This window comes from Mercenaria mercenaria, chromosome 5, assembly GCF_021730395.1.
Source record: "Mercenaria mercenaria strain notata chromosome 5, MADL_Memer_1, whole genome shotgun sequence".
Lineage (NCBI taxonomy): Eukaryota > Metazoa > Mollusca > Bivalvia > Venerida > Veneridae > Mercenaria > Mercenaria mercenaria.
The window spans coordinates 53,549,325-53,573,077 of NC_069365.1; the positions used below are offsets into that span (position 1 = coordinate 53,549,325).

Sequence of the window (23,753 nt, forward strand, 5' to 3'; positions counted from 1 at the left end):
TCCGGGTCATTGTGACCTTGACCTCTGTATTTTCTGTCACTTGTTGCCATAGCAACCACATTATGGCAACCACAATTTCTGAGGTGGAAACAACATAAAAGGACATGCGTAACATCCATTCATGCAGAACTACTTTAATACATTTTTGTTTCTTGTGCATACTTTTATTTGGAAATTTTCAAACACTAAATAGATCATAATTATTACCATAGACTTACAATGAAGTAAGTCTTTTACAGAAAAATATAAAACAGAAGAACACAAGAAAACTGTTGAATAACTTGTGGCTTATCATGATATGGAAAAAGGCATAAATATGCCAATACCAATCATAATAAAGCCCGCAGTACTGTTGCATTGCTCTCTCTTTACGACATTTTTTCCTCCAAAAATGAACTCGTTTGCCCAATTAGAAGGTTCCAAACATATTGAACATGACAAAGAAATCTACTTTGTAAAAATAGGATTAGAGAGCTAAGCTAGCATAAGAACAATGGAGTTCTCTTGAGAAAACATTAGACAAGATGGATGGCAGTAAAATGTAAGTGACCAATATTCATTGTCAATTATTTCAGTCTCTGTCTACTTAAACAGTGGAAATAAAATACAACTGCATGAAAAAGCAGGCAGCACTGTCTGTAAATATTTAACTGACATTCATTCGTCTTTGCCAATAATTAGAGCATTTTTGGTATTTTACGCAATAACTATATCCTGAAATTATTAATACTAAAATAAGCTACAAATTATAGTCAACCAATGAATTAATGGTAAGATCTCTGATTTATATGTAAGTTAATGTAAGTTTGTTTGTTTTGGGTTTAATGCCGTTTTGAATAGTATTTCAGTTATGTAACGGCAGGCACTTAACCTATCCAGTGTTCTTGGATTCTGTACCAGTTCAAACCTGCTCTCCACAAGTAGCTGCCAACTTCCCTAGAAAAATCAGAGGTGGAGGACAAATGATTTCAGACACAATGTCTTTTATTTAATCATCATTGAGAATATACGCCTTGCCTTTGGGATCGAACTCATGACCCCGCAACCATATATCTGCACTCTCCCTATTGAGCTAAGCGGGCAGGCTGCAAGTTACTGTAAGTTTGAATACAATTACTATAGAGAAGTAGCACAGACATCATTGAACTTGACAGATCAAGGTTCATATCTCTGCTGATGATATGCGCAGTTACACTTCACACTGACCACTCATAAGGTTTCGTGATATTCAGCCCAATGGTATAGGGCAACCATTGGCAAGTAGAATAAACCCTGTAAAAATTATGACAAATTAAGGACATTGACTCTGCTGTAAATCACTGAACTGGAACATGCTGATGACATACATAACTGGGCTTGGCACTGATATTTTCTATAATGTTTGGTGGAAATTTGCCCAAATATACTGTACGAGGAGAAGCCAAAACATTGTAAAAACTTTGACAAATAAAGGGCCACAACTCCTCTGAAAAGCACTAAACCAGAATATGCCCAAGAAATGCAAAACTAAGCTTTGCAATTATCAATTTTATGAAGTTTGGTGTAACTCCTCCTGTTGGCATTTGAACAGTTGCGTGGAAGAGGTAAACTATTATAAATAAAAGGCCATTACCCCGCTGAAAATCAATGTACTGGAACATGCCTAAAATATGCATAATAAGGTTATGCACTGATCATTCCTGTAAGTTTAAATGGTGGAAATCTACCCAATAATATAACAGAAGTGGCCAAAACATAAAACTTGCTGAACCAAAAGGCTGTAACTCCATTAAAAGTCAACGATCGGAACATGCGGACAACATGCACAACTAGGCTCGGCAATGATCACAATGAAGTTGGTTGTAAATCCGCCTGGTGGTGTCGGTGGAGTTGCATGGACAAACTTGTGACATACATTGCACACAGACTGAAAGACAGATGGACAACACTAAATCAATACGTCTCCCCAACAACATATGGGAGACATGATTATGTTAGTAGTATTATATCATTACACTATGGGAGACATGATTTTGTTAGTACTATTATATCATTACACTAAATTTACCTTCTACTGCCAGACAAGCAAAGGTTGCTCTTCTGTCTAAAAACAGTCCCAAGTGAGTAACATCCTGTCCTGATTCCAAGAAATCTTTGTCTCCTGCAAAAGATCATATATTGTGCTTTAACGTTTAGCCTGCTGATGGCAAGTGATTTTGCCTTTGCTAACAGTGTTGAAGACCAAGTTCAACCTGCATGTTAATGCAGGCTGATCTTGGTCTGTACAGTTCGCTATTCAGTCAGTAAATTTTCAGTGAAAATTCCTTTTAATATTAAGTGGTACTGCCCAAAATGAATGATCGACCAGTTCATTTTAGAAATTTAGCAACATGACAACATTTTAAGGTCAACAGTAATGTAGAAAGCAACTGCAACATGGCAACATACTGAGGTCAACAGAAATGACGAATGCAAATGCAACATGCCAATATTCTGAGGTCAACAGCAATGTAGAAAGCAACTACAACATGGCAACATTCTGAGATCAACAGAAATGTTGAATGCAAATGCAACATGCCAATATTCTGAGGTCAACAGCAAGGTAGAAAGCAACTACAACATGGCAACATTCTGAGGTCAACAGCAATGTTGAAAGCAACTACAACATGGCAACATTCTGAGGTCAACAGCAATGTAGAAAGCAACTGCAACATGAAAACATTCTAAGGTCAACAGTAATATAGAAAGCAACTGCAACATGACAACATTCTGAATTTAACAGCAATGTAGAAAGCAACTGCAACATGGAAAAATTCTTAAGTTAACAGCAATATAGAAACCAACTGCAACATGAAAACATTCCAAGGTCAACAGCAATATAGAAAGCAACTAAAACATGACAACAATTTGCAGTCAAAAGCAATATAGAAAGCAACTGCAACATGACAACATTCTATATTCTAAGATTAAAAGCAATACAGAAAGAAAAAGCAACATGAAAATATTCTGAGGTCATCAGCAATGCTGAAAGCAACTGCAATATGACAATATTCTGAGGTCAACAGCAATATAGAAAGCAACTGCAACATGACAATGTTCTGCGGTCGACAGCAATACAGAAAGCAACTGCAACATGACAATGTTTTGTGGTCGACAGCAATACAGAAAGCAACTGCAACATGACAATGCTCTGTGGTCGACAGCAATACAGAAAGCAACTGCAACATGACAATGTTCTGTGGTCGACAGCAATACAGAAAGCAACTGCAACAGGTCAAAAGCAATATAAAAAGAAACAACAACATGAAAATGTAGTATCTTCATTGGTTTCAAAGATGTTAAAAAAAACCCCATCAATTTTAATACTACTTTCTGAGTAAAGATTGGGAATATTTTGTTTGTTTTGGGTTTAACGCCGTTTTTCAACTGTATTTCAGTCATGTAACGGCGGGCAGTTAACCTAACCAGTATTCCTGGATTCTGAACCAGTACAAACCTGTTCTCCGCAAGTAACTGCCAACTTCCCCACATGATTAATCAGAGGTGGAGGACTAATGATTTCAGACACAATGTCTTTTATCAAATAGTCACGGAGAACATACGCCCTGCCCGAGGATCGAACCCGCGACCCCGCAATCCATAGACCAACGCTCTTACCTACTGAGCTAAGCGGGCGGGCTTAAGATTGGGAATAACTTTGACCAAATAAAAGTTAGAATAATGGAATGCAATATTATAAATTTGTATTATGAACTCAAAATGTGTATGTAAAAATTCAATCAAATGTATGAATAGGTTCCAGAGATATAGAAGGAAATGTCAATTTTTCTGGAAATTTTTCCAAGTAAAAAGGAGAGAAAAAATTGTCAAAACAAAAGTCAATAGTTATGGAACCTGGTATACGAACATGTCTTATGATCCTACAGACATACTACAAGTTTCAGAATGATTTTCTGTATCAGTTCCACAGGTGGAATGGACAGAACAGTGACAGACGTGACAGGCTGGGATCCTAGTGATTCCTGTTCTGCCCCCACCCCCGCAACAAAGTTTGGTGCGGGTATAAAAACTGATTCCTACACTGTCCCCACTAGGGTATAAATATGTACCATTACCTGTTTTTCTATCAGCCAGATTGATATAAGTAAAAGCTAATCCTGTGTATTTTTTTTATTTGACAGATGGCTATTAATACAAGAGGTCCCACATGGCCTAAGTCACTCACCTGAGGAGGACATTTTTTACCTTTTGACATTGCTTCTGACCAAGTTTGGTGAACACCTATAAGGCTGTTTAATAAAAGTAATATAAAGCTTTTTCTATTTTTTATTTTTTTGGCAGGACAAAAGACAACAACCATCTATTTATACCAATAGCTCACCACGAAAAGTTCAGGTGAGCTTAAAAGATAGCAATCCAACAAGTTACCATACCTAAATTGTAATCTCTCCTACCCAGAAATTCTTGATTTAGATGCCTAATTACAGTTTTTGCCTTCCAAATAACCTTTCTTGTTTTCTCATCAAAAGATCATCCAAATATAATAAAAAGCTTCTAGAATATCAGTTATAATTGGCAAAAAACTGCAATACAATAGCAAATAACTTCTGAATGGCTTTATGTGTCAACTAATTCAATTTAGCCTCGACTGTTATGAAAGGTTGAAATTTGAAGCTTATTTGAATCACACTGGAGTCTGTTTCCTGTAAGAAGCAGCACTGGTGTCATATGGGAAGGTGTAGTCATGACCCCAGTTGGGCTCAAACCCAGGACATCATCAGGAGCAACTAACACCCTTAGAATCAACCCTGAAACCACAGCTCCCCTTATAAATGAATAGTTTTTATTTCTTTCTCAGAAATAACAACTTTCTTCCTCAGAAATAACAACATTGCCAAACTGTCTCAATATAAGCCAGTCAAAATAAATTACTTTCGGCTTTTAAACTACTTAGTTATTTAGCAGACATGTTGTCATTTTCTTCAACTCAAAGGCCATTCCTTCAGAGATACTTATCTCAACTGACTGGTAATCATAGCAAACTTGACCTAGGTTTTATAAAGATAAACATTCTAAGCAAACATGGTTCAAAGATGTCAATTTTTGTACTTTTGTTGAATTCAAAGGCCATTACCCTACTAGCTGGTTATCGAATTTGGCCTTGGTTTTATACAGAGATACAAATTCTGTATAAATCTGGACCAGTTTCAAGAATACTCCTGTTACTAAGTTGACATTGCTAATGTTCACAATTTTGAGTAACTCAAGGGCCACAACTCCATAGCAAGTAAGATTATCTGGCTTGTTATTAAAACTTGGTCGAGATATCATGCCCATAAATAGTCTAAATTTGTGTAAGATCTGCTTAAGTTATTTTATACTGCCAATTTTTCAGAATTTCAAATAATTCAAGGGCCATCACTCCGAAGTGACTAGGTATTTAATATCACAAAAGCATTATGCCCATAAGGATTCTGACCAAGTTTGGGAGACATTAGATTAGAGCTACTAAAGTCAGAGAGAGAGAAAACAGTATTTATTTTTTTTAAATTATTTTGAGTAACTCAAGCGCTATAACTCCAGCTAAATTAAGAGTGAACACTCAATTTTCACAGCTTTATACAATTATGGGTCTATCACTCAAGAGTGACTGGGTAACAAACTTGGCTGAAATATTATGTCCACTAACATTCTAAGTTTGGCATAAAATGGATAAGAACTTCTAAAGTCTGAGAGTGGACATTTTTAGTATTTCAAGGGCAATAACTCAAAAGCCACATGGATAATCCAGCTGGTTATCAATATTGGCTAAGATATTACTCCCATGAACATTCTGATCAAGTTTGGTGAACATTGGACAAGAACTGTTTTGTTTTTTTAGCAAAGGCAGAATCACTTGCCGCCAGCAAGCTAAAGGTTAAATTTATAAGCATACAATTAAATCAACATGTTATATACTTAGTAACATTAGAATTTCAAAAATATCAAATTATACAAAGGTATAATTATATTCATTTTGCTACCACATCACATTTTAAAGTCCTAAAATAACACATAAAAGTTGTATATACAAAACAAATGAATATCATTTACAAGAATAAGAACATGAAGATTTTTATTTTTTACTGAAAATGGCAAAATGTCACCAACATATTAATAAATGCTTTCTTTCCAAAAGGGCACAACAAAGAGGTTATTTTGCTTTTGTTGTCATGGTCTTCCCGCATAAAAATGGGTTGAGGTGGTAAAATGAGTAACTTTATATGACTAAACACTTTGATTAATTTTGAAATGTTATCAACAACATATTGTTCTGACAGAGTGAACACTAAATTTTAGATGTTTATGTTCAGGATATTTTTCAGTTTAAAGAGAAATAACTCTTGTATACGGATTGCTTTAAATATCTTTTTAAAAGACCAGAACTACTGAAGACAAAATTTTCATCTTTCATCTAAATAAAAGCACTGCAAGTTTTGTACAAAATGTCACATACTTGCATTTAATTCAACTTTCATAAAATTTAAAGAACCATTACCCTTGCCTCGGCTATTATCTAAAGAACCACTACTCTTGTCTAGGCTGTTATATAAAGAACTACTGTTCTTGCCTTGGCTGTCCATTTTCATTAAATCTTAAAAACAAGAGGGCCATGAAGGCCCTGTATCGCTCACCTGACCTATTGACCTAAAGATCATCAAGATTAACATTCTGACCAAGTTTCATTAAGATATGGTCATAAATGTGGCCTTAAAAGTGTTAACTAGCTATTCCTTTGATTTGACTCCGTGACCTAGTTTTTGCCCTGACATGACCAAGATTCTAACTTGACCTAAAGATCATCAAGTTTAACATTCTGACTAAGTCTCATGAAGATATACAGTAAACCTCACTTATAAGGAACTCGGATATAAGGAACACTCGGTTATAAGGAACAGTTCTCAATTCCCCAATCTAATTCCTTCTTTATTCTATGTAAAAATCCTCGGTTATAGGGAACTCGGTTATAAGGAACACTCGGTTATAAGGAACACTTTTTCCAGTCCCAAAGTACGAAATTCAGTGGAAAAAACCCTCGGTTATAGCGAACAGACATAAAGAATAACAAGAGCACCGCCTTGCGGGTGCTGACGCTCATCTGATTTTTTTTGTGTAATAGAAATATTGTCCTACCCACGATTTTCTAAGTCTAAAAAGGGCCATCATTCTTGCAAAAAGCAGGATAGAATTATGTTTCTTGATGTACAGTGTCCACTTATGATGGTGAAAAACTGTTGCAAGTTTTAAAGCAATAGCTTTGATAGTTTATGAGAAAAGTCGACTTAAACATAATACTCAACCAAGAAAATGATTTTCTAAGTCCAAAAGGGGCAATAATTATTGCAAAAAGCAGGATGGAGTTATGTTGCTTGCTATACAGGGTCAGCTTATGATGGTGAACAAGTGTTGCAAGTTTCAAAGCAATAGCTTTGATAGTTTAAGAGAAAAAGTTGACCTAAACATAAAACTTAACCAAGAAATCTAATATTTTCTAAGTCCAAAAGGGGCCATAAATCTTGCAAAAAGCAGGATGGAGTTATGTTTCTTGCTGTACAGGGTCAGCTTATGATGGTGAACAAGTGTTGCAAGTTTTAAAGCAACAGCTTTGATAGTTTAGGATAAAAGCTGACCTAAACATAAAACTTAACCAAGAAAACTGATTTTCTAAGTCCAAAAGGGGCAATAATTCTTGCAAAAAGCAAGATGGAGTTATGTTTCTTGATGTACAGGGTCTGCTTATGATGGTGAACAAGTATTCCAAGTTTCAAAGCAATAGCTTTGATAGTTTAGGAGAAAAGTTGACCTAAACATAAAACTTAACCAAGAAATCTGATATTTTCTAAGTACAAAAGGGGCCATAAATCTTGCAAAAAGCAAGATGGAGTTATGTTTCTTGCTATACAGGGTCAGCTTATGATGGTGAACAATTATTCCAAGTTTCAAAGCAATAGCTTTGATAGTTTAGGAGAAAAGCTGACCTAAACATAAAACTTAACCAGGCAACGCCGACGCCGACGCCGACGCCGACAACCGCTCAAGTGATGACAATAACTCATCATTTTTTTTCAAAAAATCAGATGAGCTAAAAATGATTGAAAACCGAAAATAAACATGAAAATCGCTGATGACGTCAGACTAACGTCGGCACTATCACGCGCTTTCATGCACCTGAATAAACACAAATTATATCATTTCTATGATCTTTAGTTTGTTAATTCACGGATACAATAAAACATATATATAATATCATCAAGTTACCAACGATAGTAGAGTAATATTTACTTAAGATTATGTTCGACAGCTACATGTATTGGGTATTTCATGTTAACAATGGTGACGGTCACGGTCATACTATCCTAAATAAATGTGCTAATTACACGTGATTAACAACAGCAAACAGTCTAATTTACCAAATCTCCAATTGTAAAAATTATAGCAGGTGCTAAAATGGACAATAGCAAAAGTATAGGTATAATTTACACTTTAATCCATATATATGGCGCCGTTGTCTAGTCGTAATTACACTGTATGTCATAACACCTTAAATGTTAATGGGTAGTCTAATTTAAGATTTTTGTAATAAAACAACAACATTTGTTTTATATTAGAATCGATGTCTATTCACGTAACATGCTGTCAAGCAAGGTTAGAGGAGTAACTGCAACATATCTTATAGTCATCATGTAGCTCTCTCCAAAAAGAAGATAGAAATAATCGACAAAAAATAAACATACATTACGGTCATTCTTACCGACGAACATTTTGGCTTGGTTTAGGCTTAACACTGCGTTTAAACGCTATTTCAGTCATATACATGCAGGCAATTTACCTTACCATCTCTCCAGAAAAGGACCGGTGTAACGGTCAGTTTTTTCCCCAGTCAGTTCTTTCCCCGGGGAAAAAAATGACTAGTTAGTTTCTTCCCCGGGGGAAAGAATTGACTAGTGAGTTTTTTCCCCGGGGAAGAAACTGACTGGTCAGTTCTTTCCCCCCCTAGTCAATTTTTTCCCCCCAATCGCAACTGGTTACTCTTGATCATTCTTATGGGGGGAAAAAACTAACTAGTCAATTCTCTCCCCCCTCATCAATTTTTCTGGCTAGTCAATTATTTCCCCAGTTAGTGAATTGGAACTGGTTATTCTTGGTTATTCTTAACTAGCCTGTTTTTCATTTCCGATAGTCAGTTTTCATTTAAATTTCATATAAGATAAGAAATATGTTTCATATTTTGTGTAAATTTAAAAAAATGTTTTTAAAAGAACTTATTTAATTTCTGTTGTATTTTTAGCTCATCTGATTTTTTGAAAAAAAATGATGAGTTATTGTCATCACTTGAGCGGTTGTCGGCGTCGGCGTCTGCGTCGGCGTTGCCTGGTTAAGTTTTATGTTTAGGTCAGCTTTTCTCCTAAACTATCAAAGCTATTGCTTTGAAACTTAGAATACTTGTTCACCATCATAAGTTGACCCTGTATAGCAAGAAACATAACTCCATCTTGCTTTTTGCAATATTTATGGCCCCTTTTGTACTTAGAAAATATCAGATTTCTTGGTTAAGTTTTATGTTTAGGTCAACTTTTCTCCTAAACTATCAAAGCTATTGCTTTGAAACTTGGAATACTTGTTCACCATCATAAGCAGACCCTATACATCAAGAAACATAACTCCATCTTGCTTTTTGCAAGATTTATTGCCCCTTTTGGACTTAGAAAATCAGTTTTCTTGGTTAAATTTTATGTTTAGGTCAACTTTTTCTCTTAAACTATCAAAGCTATTGCTTTGAAACTTGCAACACTTGTTCACCATCATAAGCTGACCCTGTACAGCAAGCAACATAACTCCATCCTGCTTTTTGCAATAATTATTGCCCCTTTTGGACTTAGAAAATCATTTTCTTGGTTGAGTATTATGTTTAAGTCAACTTTTCTCATAAACTATCAAAGCTATTGCTTTAAAACTTGCAACAGTTTTTCACCATCATATGTGGACACTGAACATCAAGAAACATAACTCTATCCTGCTTCTTGCAAGAATGATGTCCCTTTTTAGACTTAGAAAATCATGGGTAGGACAATATTTCTATTACACAAAAAAAATCAGATGAGCGTCAGCACCCGCAAGGCGGTGCTCTTGTTTTATTTGCCTTTTTCCTGTTTCAATTTCTTCTAAAGTAACTAACTAAGGAAATTACTGCTGGTCAGTTCTTTTCCCGCGTAGCCAGTACTTGACCAGTAAGGTGGGGGAGGTAAATTGACCAGTCAGTTCTTTTCCTCCTAGCCTGTACTTGCTCTGTTAGGTGGGGGAAGAAATTGACCGGTCAGTTCTTTCCCTCCTAGCCAGTACTTGACCTGTCAGGTGGGGAAATGAAATTGACCAGTCAGTTCTTTCCCCCTATCATATGCTTGACCTATCAGGTGGGGGAAGAAATTTACTGGTCAGTTCTTTCCCCTCTAGGCAGTACTTGCTAGAAAGAACTGACCGGTCAATTTCTTCCCCCTCCAGCCAGTACTTTTTCTGTTAGGTGGGCGAAGAAAATGTCTGGTCAGTTCTTTCCCCCCTAGCCAGTGCTTGATCTGTCAGGTGGGGAAAGAAATTTACTGGTCAGTTCTTTCCCCTCTAGGCAGTACTTGCTAGAAAGAACTGACCGGTCAATTTCTTCCCCCTCTAGCCAGTACTTGCTCTGTTAGGTGGGCAAGAAAATGTCTGGTCAGTTCTTTCCCCCCTAGCCAGTGCTTGATCTGTCAGGTGGGGGAAGAAATTGACTGGTCAGTTCTTTCCCCTCCAAAGCCAGTACCTGCTCTGTTAGGTGGGGGAAAGAACTGACTGGTCAATTTCTTCCCCCACCTGATAGGTCAAGTATATGCAAGGGGGGAAAGAACTGACTAGTCAATTTCTTCCCCCACCTGATAGGTGAAATATATGCTAGGGGGGAAAGAACTGACTGGTCAGTTTCTTCCCCACCTGACAGGTCAAATACTGGCTAGGGGGGAAAGAACTGACCGGTCAATTTCTTCCCACACCTGACAGGTCAAGTACTGGCTAGCAGGGAAAGAACTGACCAGTCAATTTCTTCCCCCACCTGATAGGTCAAGTACTGGCTAGGGGGGAAGGAACTGACTGGTCAATTTCTTCCCCCACCTGACAGGTCAAGTACTGGCTAGGGGGGAAAGAACTGACTGGTCAGTTTCTTCCCCCACCTGACAGGTCAAGTACAGGCTAGGGGGGAAAGAACTGACAGGATTTCTTCTCATACCTGAAGATAAAGTACAGGTTAGGGGGGAAAGAACTGACCGGTCAATTTCTTCCCCCACCTGACAGGTCAAGTACTGGCTAGGGGGGAAAGAACTGACCGGTCAATTTCTTCTCCCACCTGACAGGTCAAGTCCTGGCTAGGGGGGAAAGAACTGACTGGTCAATTTCTTCCCCCACCTGACAGGTCAAGTACTGACTAGGGGGGAAAGAACTGACTAGTCAATTTCTTCCCCCACCTGAAGATAAAGTACAGGCTAGGGGGGAAAGAACTGACTGGTCAATTTCTTCCCCCATCTGATAGGTCAAGTACTGGCTAGGGGGGAAAGAACTGACCGGTCAGTTTATTCCCTCACCTGACAGGTCAAGTATTGGCTATGGGGGAAAGAACTGACTGGTCAATTTCTTCTCCCACCTGACAGGTCAAGTACTGGCTAGGGGGGAAAGAACTGACTGGTCAGTTTCTTCCCCCACCTGACAGGTCAAGTACAGGCTAGGGGGGAAAGAACTGACAGGTCAATTTCTTCCCCCACCTGAAGATAAAGTACAGGCTAGGGGGGAAAGAACTGACCGGTCAATTTCTTCCCCCACCTGACAGGTCAAGTACTGGCTAGCGGGGAAAGAACTGACCGGTCAATTTCTTCCCCCACCTGACAGGTCAAGTACTGACTAGGGGGGAAAGAACTGGCCGGTCAATTTCTTCACCCACCTGACAGGTCAAGTCCTGGCTAGGGGGAAAGAACTGACTCGTCAATTTCTTCCCCCACCTGAAGTTAAAGTACAGGCTAGGGGGGAAAGAACTGACTGGTCAATTTCTTCACCCATCTGATAGGTCAAGTACTGGCTAGGGGGGAAAGAACTGACTGGTCAGTTTCTTCCCCCACCTGACAGGTCAAGTACAGGCTAGGGGGAAAGAACTGACTGGTCAATTTCTTCCCACACCTGAAGATAAAGTACAGGCTAGGGGGGAAAGAACTGACTGGTCAATTTTTTCCCCCACCTGACAGGTCAAGTCCTGGCTAGGGGGGAAAGAACTGACCGGTCAATTTCTTCCCCCACCTGACAGGTCAAGTACTGACTAGGGGGGAAAGAACTGACTAGTCAATTTCTTCCCCCACCTGAAGATAAAGTACAGGATAGGGGGGAAAGAACTGACTGGTCAATTTCTTCCCCCACCTGACAGGTCAAGTACTGACTAGGGGGGAAAGAACTGACTAGTCAATTTCTTCCCCCACCTGAAGATAAAGTACAGGCTAGGGGGGAAAGAACTGACTGGTCAATTTCTTCCCCCACCTGAAAATAAAGTACAGGCTAGGGGGAAAGAACTGACTAGTCAATTTCTTCCCCCACCTGATAGGTCAAGTACTGGCTAGGGGGGGAAGAACTGACTGGTCAATTTTTTCCCCCACCAGACAGGTCAAGTACTGGCTAGGGGGGAAAGAACTGACTTGTCAATTTCTTCCCCCACCTGAAGATAAAGTACAGGCTAGGGGGGAAAGAACTGACTGGTCAATTTCTTCCCCCACCTGACAGGTCAAGTACTGTCTAGGGGAGAAAGAACTGGCCGGTCAGTTTCTTTCCCCACCTGATAGGTCAAGTATATGCAAGGGGGGAAAGAACTGACTAGTCAATTTCTTCCCACACCTATATGCTACGGGGGAAAGAACTGACTGGTCAATTTCTTCCCCCACCTGATAGGTGAAATATACGCTAGGGGGGAAATAAGTGACTGATCAATTTTTTCCCCCACCTGATAGGTCAAGCATAATTATGCAAGGGGGAAAGAACTGACCAGTCAATTTCTTCCCACACCTGACAGATATTAAAAAGTAATGGCAATCAAACAGAAGTTAAAAAATTTGATTTGACAAGAAAAAAAAACATTGATTAAAGTTACAAAAAAGAAACATACAGGTTTATTCAAATGAAAAGCAATACCTGTCTCATCTGAAATTTAAATGGAAAATGAATAGACACTTGTATCCCAAATAACAATACTGAAAGAATCCAGTACTTGAAGGGAAAACTAGGGGGAAAGAACTGACTAACTAGTCAGTTTCTTTCCCTATCAGAAAACTTATTCCAAGGGGGGAAAAAACTGACTAGGGGGGGAAGAAACTGACTAGTCAGTTTTTTCCCCAGGGGAAAGAATTGACTAGTCAGTTTTTTCCCCGGGGAAAGAACTGACTGGGGGAAAAACTGGGCTGTTACACCGGTACTAGAAAAGTAACTTCCTCACATAAAGATTAAAGGTCGGCCTGGAGTGTGAACACTTGGCCTTTATCAAACGTCAGTCAAATAATGTTCGCTATACAAACTGTGTTCGTTATACAAACCTCGGTTACAAGGAACTAGTTCGCTATATGGATATAAGGAACCTCGGTTATAAGGAACAATTTTTAGAGGTCCCAAGCTGTTCCTTATAAGCGAGGTTTACTGTAGTCATAAATATGGCCTCTGAAGTGTTAACAAGCTTTTCCTTTGATTTGACCTGTTGACCTAGTTTCTGATCCCACATGACCCAGATTTGAACTTGACCTACAGATCATCAAGATTAACATTATTAACATTCTGACCAAGTTTCATTAAGATATGGTCATAAATGTGGCCTCTACAGTGTAAACTAGATTTTCCTAGATTAAAACTGGACCTTAAGATCATCAATATTAACATTCTGACCAAGTATCATGACGATACAGTCATAAATGCGGCCTCTACAGTGTTAACAAGCTTTTCCTTTGATTTGACCTGGTGACCTAGTTTTTGACCCCAGATGACCCAATATCGAACTCGTCCAAGATTTTATTAAGGGTAACATTCTGACCAAGTTTCATTAAGAGTGGGTCAAAAATGTGACCTCTAGAATGTTAACAAGCTTTTCCTTTGATTTGACCTGGTGACCTAGTTTTTGACCCCAGATGACCCAGTATCGAAATCATCCAAGATTTTATTGAGGGTAACATTCTGACCAAGTTTCATTAAGATTGGGCCAAAATTGTGACCTCTAGAGTGTTAACAAGCTTTTCCTTTGATTTGACCTGGTGGCCTAGTTTTTGACCCCAGATGACCAAATATCGAACTCATCCAAGATTTTATTGAGGGTACCGTATTTTGGTGCGTATAGGTCGCACTTTTTCTACCCATTTTGCTGCCTGAAAAAGTTCCTGCGACCTATACGACAGAACATTGCCAGCAGAGTTTTTTTTCGGGCCAATTTTCTGACCGTAGCTCTCGCAAAATTACGTGCATCTGTTACGAATGAACAAAATGGATAAAAAATATCAATATCGGTGGCTTTTCAACCAATATATCGTAAATAACCCATACAGACTATTAAAATTACGAATGACTTTTATTCAAAGATGTTTTTGCAGTTTGAATTACGTTTGTTTCTACTTTCATTTTACTGGACACCACTGACATGTACTCCGGGTTGGATAAAATCCGGACAGATCCGTCCTCCATTCCAAACATTGTTTATACTAATTCTTAGCGTATTTAAAAACTTGAAAGATAATTTTTTACTTTTGATTTTTAAATAAAAGAAAAAATCTAAAAAGAAATATTCTGTTAATCTTTTTACTCAGAATCAAAAGAACGCGGTTAATTACATGACACGGAAAGGAAACTTGCATGATTACAGAATGTAAACGCAAACCGTCTGCTGCCAATTACAGGGGTGGTATAGTACGTCATCAACAGGTGCGCGCAACACTTCCCGATGCGGCTTTTTTGTGTCAAAACATCTCGATTCGGTGAGTAAACTTGCGATTATTACATTGATAACTAATAGATTCGGAAATGACATATAGTCGAAAGTACCCGCACATGCGTCTAGTTTATCATTTACGTTTGCATTTTTCAAGAAAGCCTTCCGTTTAAGAGAACATTCGTGCACAATGCACTTCGTGGAAACACTTCCCTATTCACCACACCATATTATGTCGCATAACAAGGGTTTACATGCATTTCTGATAAATCCAAGCATTGACGGGTGTTCTTTTGTGGTAAACAGACGTCAGTGATACCTTGATTACTCATTGGAATCTAAACTTTCCGAAAAATCAGTAAACTAAAATTTCGCCTTCCCGATTCATCAACTGAATTGATGTCCTTCCCGGCTCACCAATTTCCAGCATGACTAACATCGGGCTGGTGCTCATGTAAATGTGATCACACTTGCCTGGAAGTTCTATTAATTCGAATAACTAATTGTTAGAGTGCTTGCACTAGATGGTCTGTAAACTTCATTTAAGCATTTGAAGATAATATTGAAAGAACGAGGCATATCTTGAACATATGTTGTATACTATAAACATGCATATGTATGATATAATTATGTTCTATCATGTCCTTATATTTGTTATTTTAGGTACATGAAAGATGAAAAAGGAAACAAAACTTCTAGTCTGCATCAATGGAATTGTCAATATATGTTAAAAAGGATTGCTGAGTGATCGGCATGCAAGACATTATTGACATATTATATTTTCCAAAAGCTGTACGACATAATATTTGAGAAGTGGAGAACATCCTCTAACGGAATTACCCCAGACAAGGATTTCAACGCTCAACTAGGTCTCCGTACCAAACTTTGTCACGACTATGTCGGTTGCTGTTTGAAGGTATGGATATATATAACTGATTTAATTTCAATAATGTTTCAGTAGATAAACGTTAATAAGGGGTATAGTTAGATAGGCACTTCGACACATGATAATATAAATAGAAAGTATTTTGGAAACCATTAGTTAACTTGTTACTCTAATTATTTTTTCATGATAACTATTTATGGCGTGTCATCGAAAATAGTCGAGTATGATGACTTTGATTCCGAACTTGAGTTCAAGGCAAGACTCGATGAGACAAATAAGAATATGCATTGATAATATGCTAAGTAAAGCAAAATTATATAGTTAAATTATTATCATGTGCTGATTTTTAAAGTAGCAACCTTTTAATATATTTTTAAAGGTATAAAGTCGCACCAATGCAGTTTAGTTTTTAATGATATGCTACTATTTAGTTTTGTTTAACGTTTCAGAGCCACGTGATCATCACAATTGCTCGGGAAAAAATGAGAAATTACTGTATCGCGCCAACGAAATGTTCTTATTAAGGAGTTTTAGATGTGCGCAGAAAAAGACCAAGAGTGACTACAACCGAATTATAATTACCATTTAGTAGAATGGGACATTGTATCTACTGACTAGAAAGCGGTTGAGGATTTAACATTTTACTAATGTTCAGATTTTGCTTGCAAATCTTAGTGCACCCAATTACATGTTAAAACTCGAAGTGAGAACAATTTTACTTGCAATGTAAATTACTTTGCTTTTCTTAAACTGTTTAGTTGTTGAAAATGTTGTTGTATAAAAGATTATTTAAAATAGGAAATTTTACTGATTTTTTATTTAAACCCTTACACAGTGGAAGCCTTTGTGACATAAACATACGCACATACATTTTCAAGACATAGCAACATCTTCTTTTTATCAGCTAATGTTATATATTTACACAAATCAACAAAGTAGATTTATTACTTGATTGTAGCAATTCTAAATTTTATACACACTTATAAATACGAGTATAATGAAAACGTTTCTTTAACTTTGGACGTAATTCTTTATAACTCAGCATTTAAAAAAATGAAATTCACCTTAAGTTTCATTAAGATCGCATATCTGACAAATTCTTTCCACATTGTATGCTTTAATTTTCTTCGATCAAGAAGCAGTGTACATCTCTATCTCACATATTCTCAACAACTGGAAATATTCAGACACGACAGAAAGACGCGAAGTGAAGATGCACTGCCTAAACTTCATAATCAACAAAAATCAGAATATAATAACTCTTGAAACCATTAAACTGGAAAATGTTGAGGTTTTGTGCAACCACACTAATTATAACTCAGAAATTTCATTAAAAACACACAAAACTTGATAAAGTGACAATGTAGTATAATCTGTGAACGTTTATTGACCGAAACATAGAGATAACAAGAATATTTACACTGTTGTGTTTTACCCGTTATGCGCATTAGTGTCAACTACATTTCATACAAAGTTTAATACTGCTGTTGCCTTTCATCAAAATCTGTCAAATGTTATTTAGAAGAAAGGAGAGGCACTGACAAGACTCTGTGACACAGACAGACAAAACAAAACATGTTTCAATAAAAAATCACAATTGTTTGAAGTCACGCAAAATCACATTAAATTCCGTCTACAAACGCTGTTCATGGCTAAATATTGTACGGTAGTGGTCACACGTAACAGTGAGCTGTTTCAAACGGTGTCTGCACATATTGCCAGTGAGTGAACCTCAAACAACGACTACTTTTGTGGTCTTCATTTCTGACTTTTTCACAAACATCCTCAACAAGCGGGTATTGTTCTTTCTACAATTCTGATTTTTTTACGTGTCATTTTATTCCCGAGAAATGCAGGAATTACTATATGCAGTTTATGTTCATCTGTCTACGGATGTCATACTGCTGAACCCCAAGTGTTTAGCTTCATAATTTAATTCTGATAAACAGAATATCTCAGGTGTTTCTGTTGTGATCTGAAAAAGAAAGAGTAAATCTGTCATAATATAGCCCTTGAAAGTAAATTAAACACTGGTTTTACTGACATAAACGTTCATTGCTAAATACTAGTTTTGCTGGTATGACAACCGAAGTACCATGCGTCAAAATAAATTGAAAGGCTACATATAATTAAGTCAAACACGATGCCACACGGGCGGTGAGCCGGGAAGTGCATCGTTTTACCTGGTGAACCGGGAAGGCGAAACTTTATATTACTGATTTCTTTGAAACTATAGATTCCAATAATTAATTAAGGTATCACTGACCTCTGTTTGCCATAAAAGAACACCCGTCAAGGCATTTAGGCATTAGAAATGCATGAAAACTCTTTTTATGCGATATATTATGGTGTGGTGAATGGGGAAGTGTTTCCATGAAGTGCATTGTGCTCGAATGTTCACTTAAACGTAAGACTTTCTTGAAAAATGCAAACGTCAGTGATAAACTAGAGACACATGCGGGTACTTTAGACTATATGTCATTTCCAAATCTATTTGTTACCAATGAAATAATCGCAAGTTTACTCACCGAATCGAGGTGTTTTGACATAAAAAAGCCGCATCGGGAAGTGTTGCGCGCACCTGTTGATGACGTACTATACCACCCCTGAATTAGTGTCAAAAAGCCGCTTTTCTTTGATGTAGTCTGTTACCGATACTACTGTTGGTACGAAACGGTTGGGAACAAAAATAACACTGTCCGATTTCCACCAATCAGGTTCTGATAATAATTCAGTCCGCGGCATCAATATGGCCGCCGCCATAACTTTTTTGCCGGTAAATATTAAATATTGCTGGGGGAAAAATCCGAAAATTAACTGCGACTAATACGCTAGAACTTAAATTTTCCGACCATTTCTAGAGCAAAAATTAGATGCGGACTATACATTACCGCGACCTATACACGCCAAACATTCTGACCAATTTTCATTAAGATTGGGCCAAAAATGCGACCTCTAGAGTGTTAACAGTCAAATTGTTGGCGACGGACGACCGACACAGGGCGATCACAAAAGCTCACCTTTGAGCACTTTGTGATCAGGTGAGCTAAAAAACAGTATACTCTTACCTCACTAGCAACTTTATTAGGGGATTTAAAGGTTCTCTCTATGCCCAATGGACTGGTTATTTTTAGCAACTTCATTTAAGGAATGTTAAATTTCTCTCTATGATCCACTGACTGGAAATTGATAGCAACTTCATTAAGGAATATTAAATTTCTCTGACTGAAAATTTATATCAATTTTAGTGGGGAATGTTAAATTTCTCTGATTGAAAATTTATATCAATTTTAGTGGGGAATGTTAAATTTCTCTCTATGATCCACTGACCAGATATTTACAGCAACTTCAGTAGGGAATGTTAAATTTCTTTCTATGACCCACTGACTGGAAATTTATATCAATTTTAGTAGGGAATGTTAAATATATCTCCATGATCCATGGATTGGCAATTTATAACTTTTATAAAGGAACATTAAATTTCTCTCTGATCTGTAAACTAGAGTCAGAACTAACCAAGACTAACAATAACCGTTACCTTATCTGTAACATTTCAATCGGGTAATTTCTACGGTTTCCTTCTGGAAATGTCAGAATGGAGGATCAAATATAGAACTGGAATGATTATTTTAGGAGCAGGTAACATAAACAAGACTTCTTTTCCGTTACCTAAAGACATACATCATTGTTGAATCTCAGACAAATTCCTCAAGAAAGCTATTTATATCAGACAAAATATTACTGAACACTTTCCTCTTTGCACATAATGATTGGCACTGACATGTTAAAATTAGAAATGTTAAAATTGACATTTAAAGCAATTACTGCAATAATAAACAATGTTCCATTCTAAAAATATTAACTTGTTGCTATTCATGGTAAGGTACAGTCCAACCTGTGCCCATAGTCACTTTTCGTAAGCAGTCACCTATCATTAATTGTCACTTTGAATCCCCTATCTTTAAATTCTGGCATTATATGGCCAAAATGCTTTATCTGCACGACAGCCACTGTTTTTCATTCCAATTATAGCATTTTCTGACCCATTTAATGATGACTTCACACTTTATTTTTTCTATTCCCATTATAGCATTTTCTAACCCATTTTAAATGATGACTTCACACTTTTGTTTTCTATTCCATTCTGAACTCTAAGTCAGTACTGTAGAAATATAATTACTGTACAGAAATTCTATAATTAGAATCTTCTGTTCAATAATACCAGAGTACATACTTCATCTCATAAATACGTATATAATTAATAAGGGCTTAAAAAATGCAGTCATCTGCTGGAAAAAAGCTCTAGGTGAAACTGTCGAGTTTAAATTGTTTTAATGCTCGTCAGGATGTGCCCAACTTTGAGTAAAATAAAATAAATAAAAACTGAGCTGCTGACAAGCTGGGGTAGCTGAACAACTGAAACTAGAAGTTGATAACTGTTCGAAACTCTAAAATCCATCCGTTCCATTAAGGTACAGTATCATAATTATATAGTATATACAAGAGCACCGCCTTGCGGGTGCTGACGCTCATCTGATTTTTTTTGTGTAATAGAAATATTGTCCTACCCATGATTTTCTAAGTCTAAAAAGGGCCATCATTCTTGCAAAAAGCAGGATAGAGTTATGTTTCTTGATGTACAGTGTCCACTTATGATGGTGAAAAACTGTTGCAAGTTTTAAAGCAATATCTTTGATAGTTTATGAGAAAAGTTGACTTAAACATAATACTCAACCAAGAAAATGATTTTCTAAGTCCAAAAGGGGCAATAATTATTGCAAAAAGCAGGATGGAGTTATGTTGCTTGCTGTACAGGGTCAGCTTATGATGGTGAACAAGTGTTGCAAGTTTCAAAGCAATAGCTTTGATAGTTTAAGAGAAAAAGTTGACCTAAACATAAAACTTAACCAAGAAATCTGATATTTTCTAAGTCCAAAAATAGCCATAAATCTTGCAAAAAGCAGGATGGAGTTATGTTTCTTGCTATACAGGGTCAACTTATGATGGTGAACAAGTGTTGCAAGTTTTAAAGCAATAGCTTTGATAGTTAAGGATAAAAGCTGACCTAAACATAAAACTTAACCAAGAAAACTGATTTTCTAAGTCCAAAAGGGGCAATAAATCTTGCAAAAAGCAAGATGGAGTTATGTTTCTTGCTGTACAGGGTCAGCTTAATGATGTGAACAAGTATTCCAAGTTTCAAAGCAATAGCTTGATAGTTTAGGAGAAAAGTTGACCTAAACATAAAACTTAACCAAGAAATCTGATATTTTCTAAGTACAAAAGGGGCCATAAATCTTGCAAAAAGCAAGATGGAGTTATGTTTCTTGCTATACAGGGTCAGCTTATGATGGTGAACAATTATTCCAAGTTTCAAAGCAATAGCTTTGATAGTTCAGGAGAAAAGCTGACCTAAACATAAAACTTAACCAGGCAACGCCGACGCCGACAACCACTCAAGTGATGACAATAACTCATCATTTTTTCTCAAAAAATCAGATGAGCTAATAAGCTATAGGCTCAACAGTTCGCAACAAGATTCCAGTATGTATGGTTTTCATCAGACTTCAAAGTATATACTGTGTGAATAGAGCTGGACAAGAACAAACTGTAACTCCTGCAAGAGGACTAAGAGATCTTCAAGCTTTGTACTTTTGAAAAAACTCACTACCTGCATTATGTGGTCACCTGTCTTAAGCAGCCTATCTTATCTTTTCCCTTGACTGGTAGCTGAACAAAGGTTTAATTGTATACCATAACAAGAGCACCGCCTTGCGGGTGCTGACGCTCATCTGATCTTTTTGTATAATAGATTGTCCTACTCATGATTTTCTAAGTCTAAAAAGGGCCATCATTCTTGCAAAAAGCAGGATAGAGTTATGTTTCTTGATGTACAGCATCCGCTTATGATGGTGAAAAACTGTTGCAAGTTTTAAAGCAATAGCTTTGATAGTTTATGAGAAAAGCTGACTTAAACATAATGCTCAACCAAGAAAACTGATTTTCTAAGTCCAAAAGGGGCAATAAATATTGCAAAAAGCAGGATGGAGTTATGTTTCTTGCTGTACAGGGTCAGCTTATGATGGTGAACAAGTGTTGCAAGTTTTAAAGCAATAGCTTTGATAGTTTAAGAGAAAAAGTTGACCTAAACATAAAACTTAACCAAGAAATCTGATATTTTCTAAGCCCAAAAGGGGCCATAAATCTTGCAAAAGGCAGGATGGAGTTATGTTTCTTGCTGTACATGGTCAGCTTATGATAGTGAACAAGTGTTGCAAGTTTTAAAGCAATAGCTTTGATAGTTTAGGAGAAAAGCTGATTTAAACATAAAACTTAACCAAGAAAACTGATTTTCTAAGTCCGAAAGGGGCCATCATTCTTGCAAAAAGTAGGAAGAAGTTATGTTTCTTGATGTACAAGGTCAGCTTATGATGGTGAAAAAGTGTTGCAAGTTTCAAAGCAATAGCTTTGATAGTTTATGAGAAAAGCTGACTTAAACATAATGCTCAACCAAGAAAACTGATTTTCTAAGTCCAAAAGGGGCTATAATTATTGCAAAAAGCAGGATGGAGTTATGTTTCTTGCTGTACAGGGTCAGCTTATGATGGTGAACAAGTGTTGCAAGTTTCAAAGCAATAGCTTTGATAGTTTAAGAGAAAAAGTTGACCTAAACATAAAACTTAACCAAGAAATCTGATATTTTCTAAGTCCAAAAGGGGCCATAAATCTTGCAAAAAGCAGGATGGAGTTATGTTTCTTGCTATACAGGGTCAGCTTATGATGGTGAACAAGTATTCCAAGTTTCAAAGCAATAGCTTTGATAGTTTAGGAGAAAAGCTGATTTAAACATAAAACTTAACCAAGAAAACTGATTTTCTAAGTCCAAAAGGGGCAATAATTCTTGCAAAAAGCAGGATGGAGTTATGTTTCTTGATGTACAGGGTCAGCTTATGATGGTGAACAAGTGTTCCAAGTTTTAAAGCAATAGCTTTGATAGTTTAGGAGAAAAGTTGACCTAAACATAAAACTTAACCAAGAAATCTGATATTTTCTAAATATAAAAGGGGCCATAAATCTTGCAAAAAGCAGGATGGAGTTATGTTTCTTGCTGTACAGGGTCAGCTTATGATGGTGAACAAGTGTTGCAAGTTTTAAAGCAATAGCTTTGATAGTTTAAGAGAAAAAGTTGACCTAAACATAAAACTTAACCAAGAAATCTGATATTTTCTAAGCCCAAAAGGGGCCATAAATCTTGCAAAAGGCAGGATGGAGTTATGTTTCTTGCTGTACATGGTCAGCTTATGATAGTGAACAAGTGTTGCAAGTTTTAAAGCAATAGCTTTGATAGTTTAGGAGAAAAGCTGATTTAAACATAAAACTTAACCAAGAAAACTGATTTTCTAAGTCCGAAAGGGGCCATCATTCTTGCAAAAAGTAGGAAGAAGTTATGTTTCTTGATGTACAAGGTCAGCTTATGATGGTGAAAAAGTGTTGCAAGTTTCAAAGCAATAGCTTTGATAGTTTATGAGAAAAGCTGACTTAAACATAATGCTCAACCAAGAAAACTGATTTTCTAAGTCCAAAAGGGGCTATAATTATTGCAAAAAGCAGGATGGAGTTATGTTTCTTGCTGTACAGGGTCAGTTTATGATGGTGAACAAGTGTTGCAAGTTTCAAAGCAATAGCTTTGATAGTTTAAGAGAAAAAGTTGACCTAAACATAAAACTTAACCAAGAAATCTGATATTTTCTAAGCCCAAAAGGGGCCATAAATCTTGCAAAAGGCAGGATGGAGTTATGTTTCTTGCTGTACAGGGTCAGCTTATGATGGTGAACAAGTGTTCCAAGTTTTAAAGCAATAGCTTTGATAGTTTAGGAGAAAAGCTGATTTAAA

The 23,753-nt window shown here is 36.9% G+C and overlaps 1 protein-coding gene and 1 long non-coding RNA gene across 2 annotated transcripts in view; one reads left to right on the forward strand and one right to left on the reverse strand.

The window, feature by feature from the left end:
* Positions 1–23,753, reverse strand: part of LOC123558413 (gem-associated protein 5-like) — a 262,358-nt gene that overhangs the window by 162,913 nt on the left and 75,692 nt on the right. The window contains exon 18 of the mRNA XM_053543581.1: positions 2,048–2,140. Within this exon, the coding sequence (XP_053399556.1) occupies positions 2,048–2,140 (93 nt within the window). The remainder of the gene's footprint in view (positions 1–2,047; positions 2,141–23,753) is intronic.
* On the forward strand, positions 14,937–16,524 carry LOC128557053 (uncharacterized). The gene is made up of 3 exons (XR_008371006.1): positions 14,937–15,020; positions 15,638–15,890; positions 16,310–16,524. It is a non-coding gene; the product is annotated as an uncharacterized LOC128557053 (long non-coding RNA).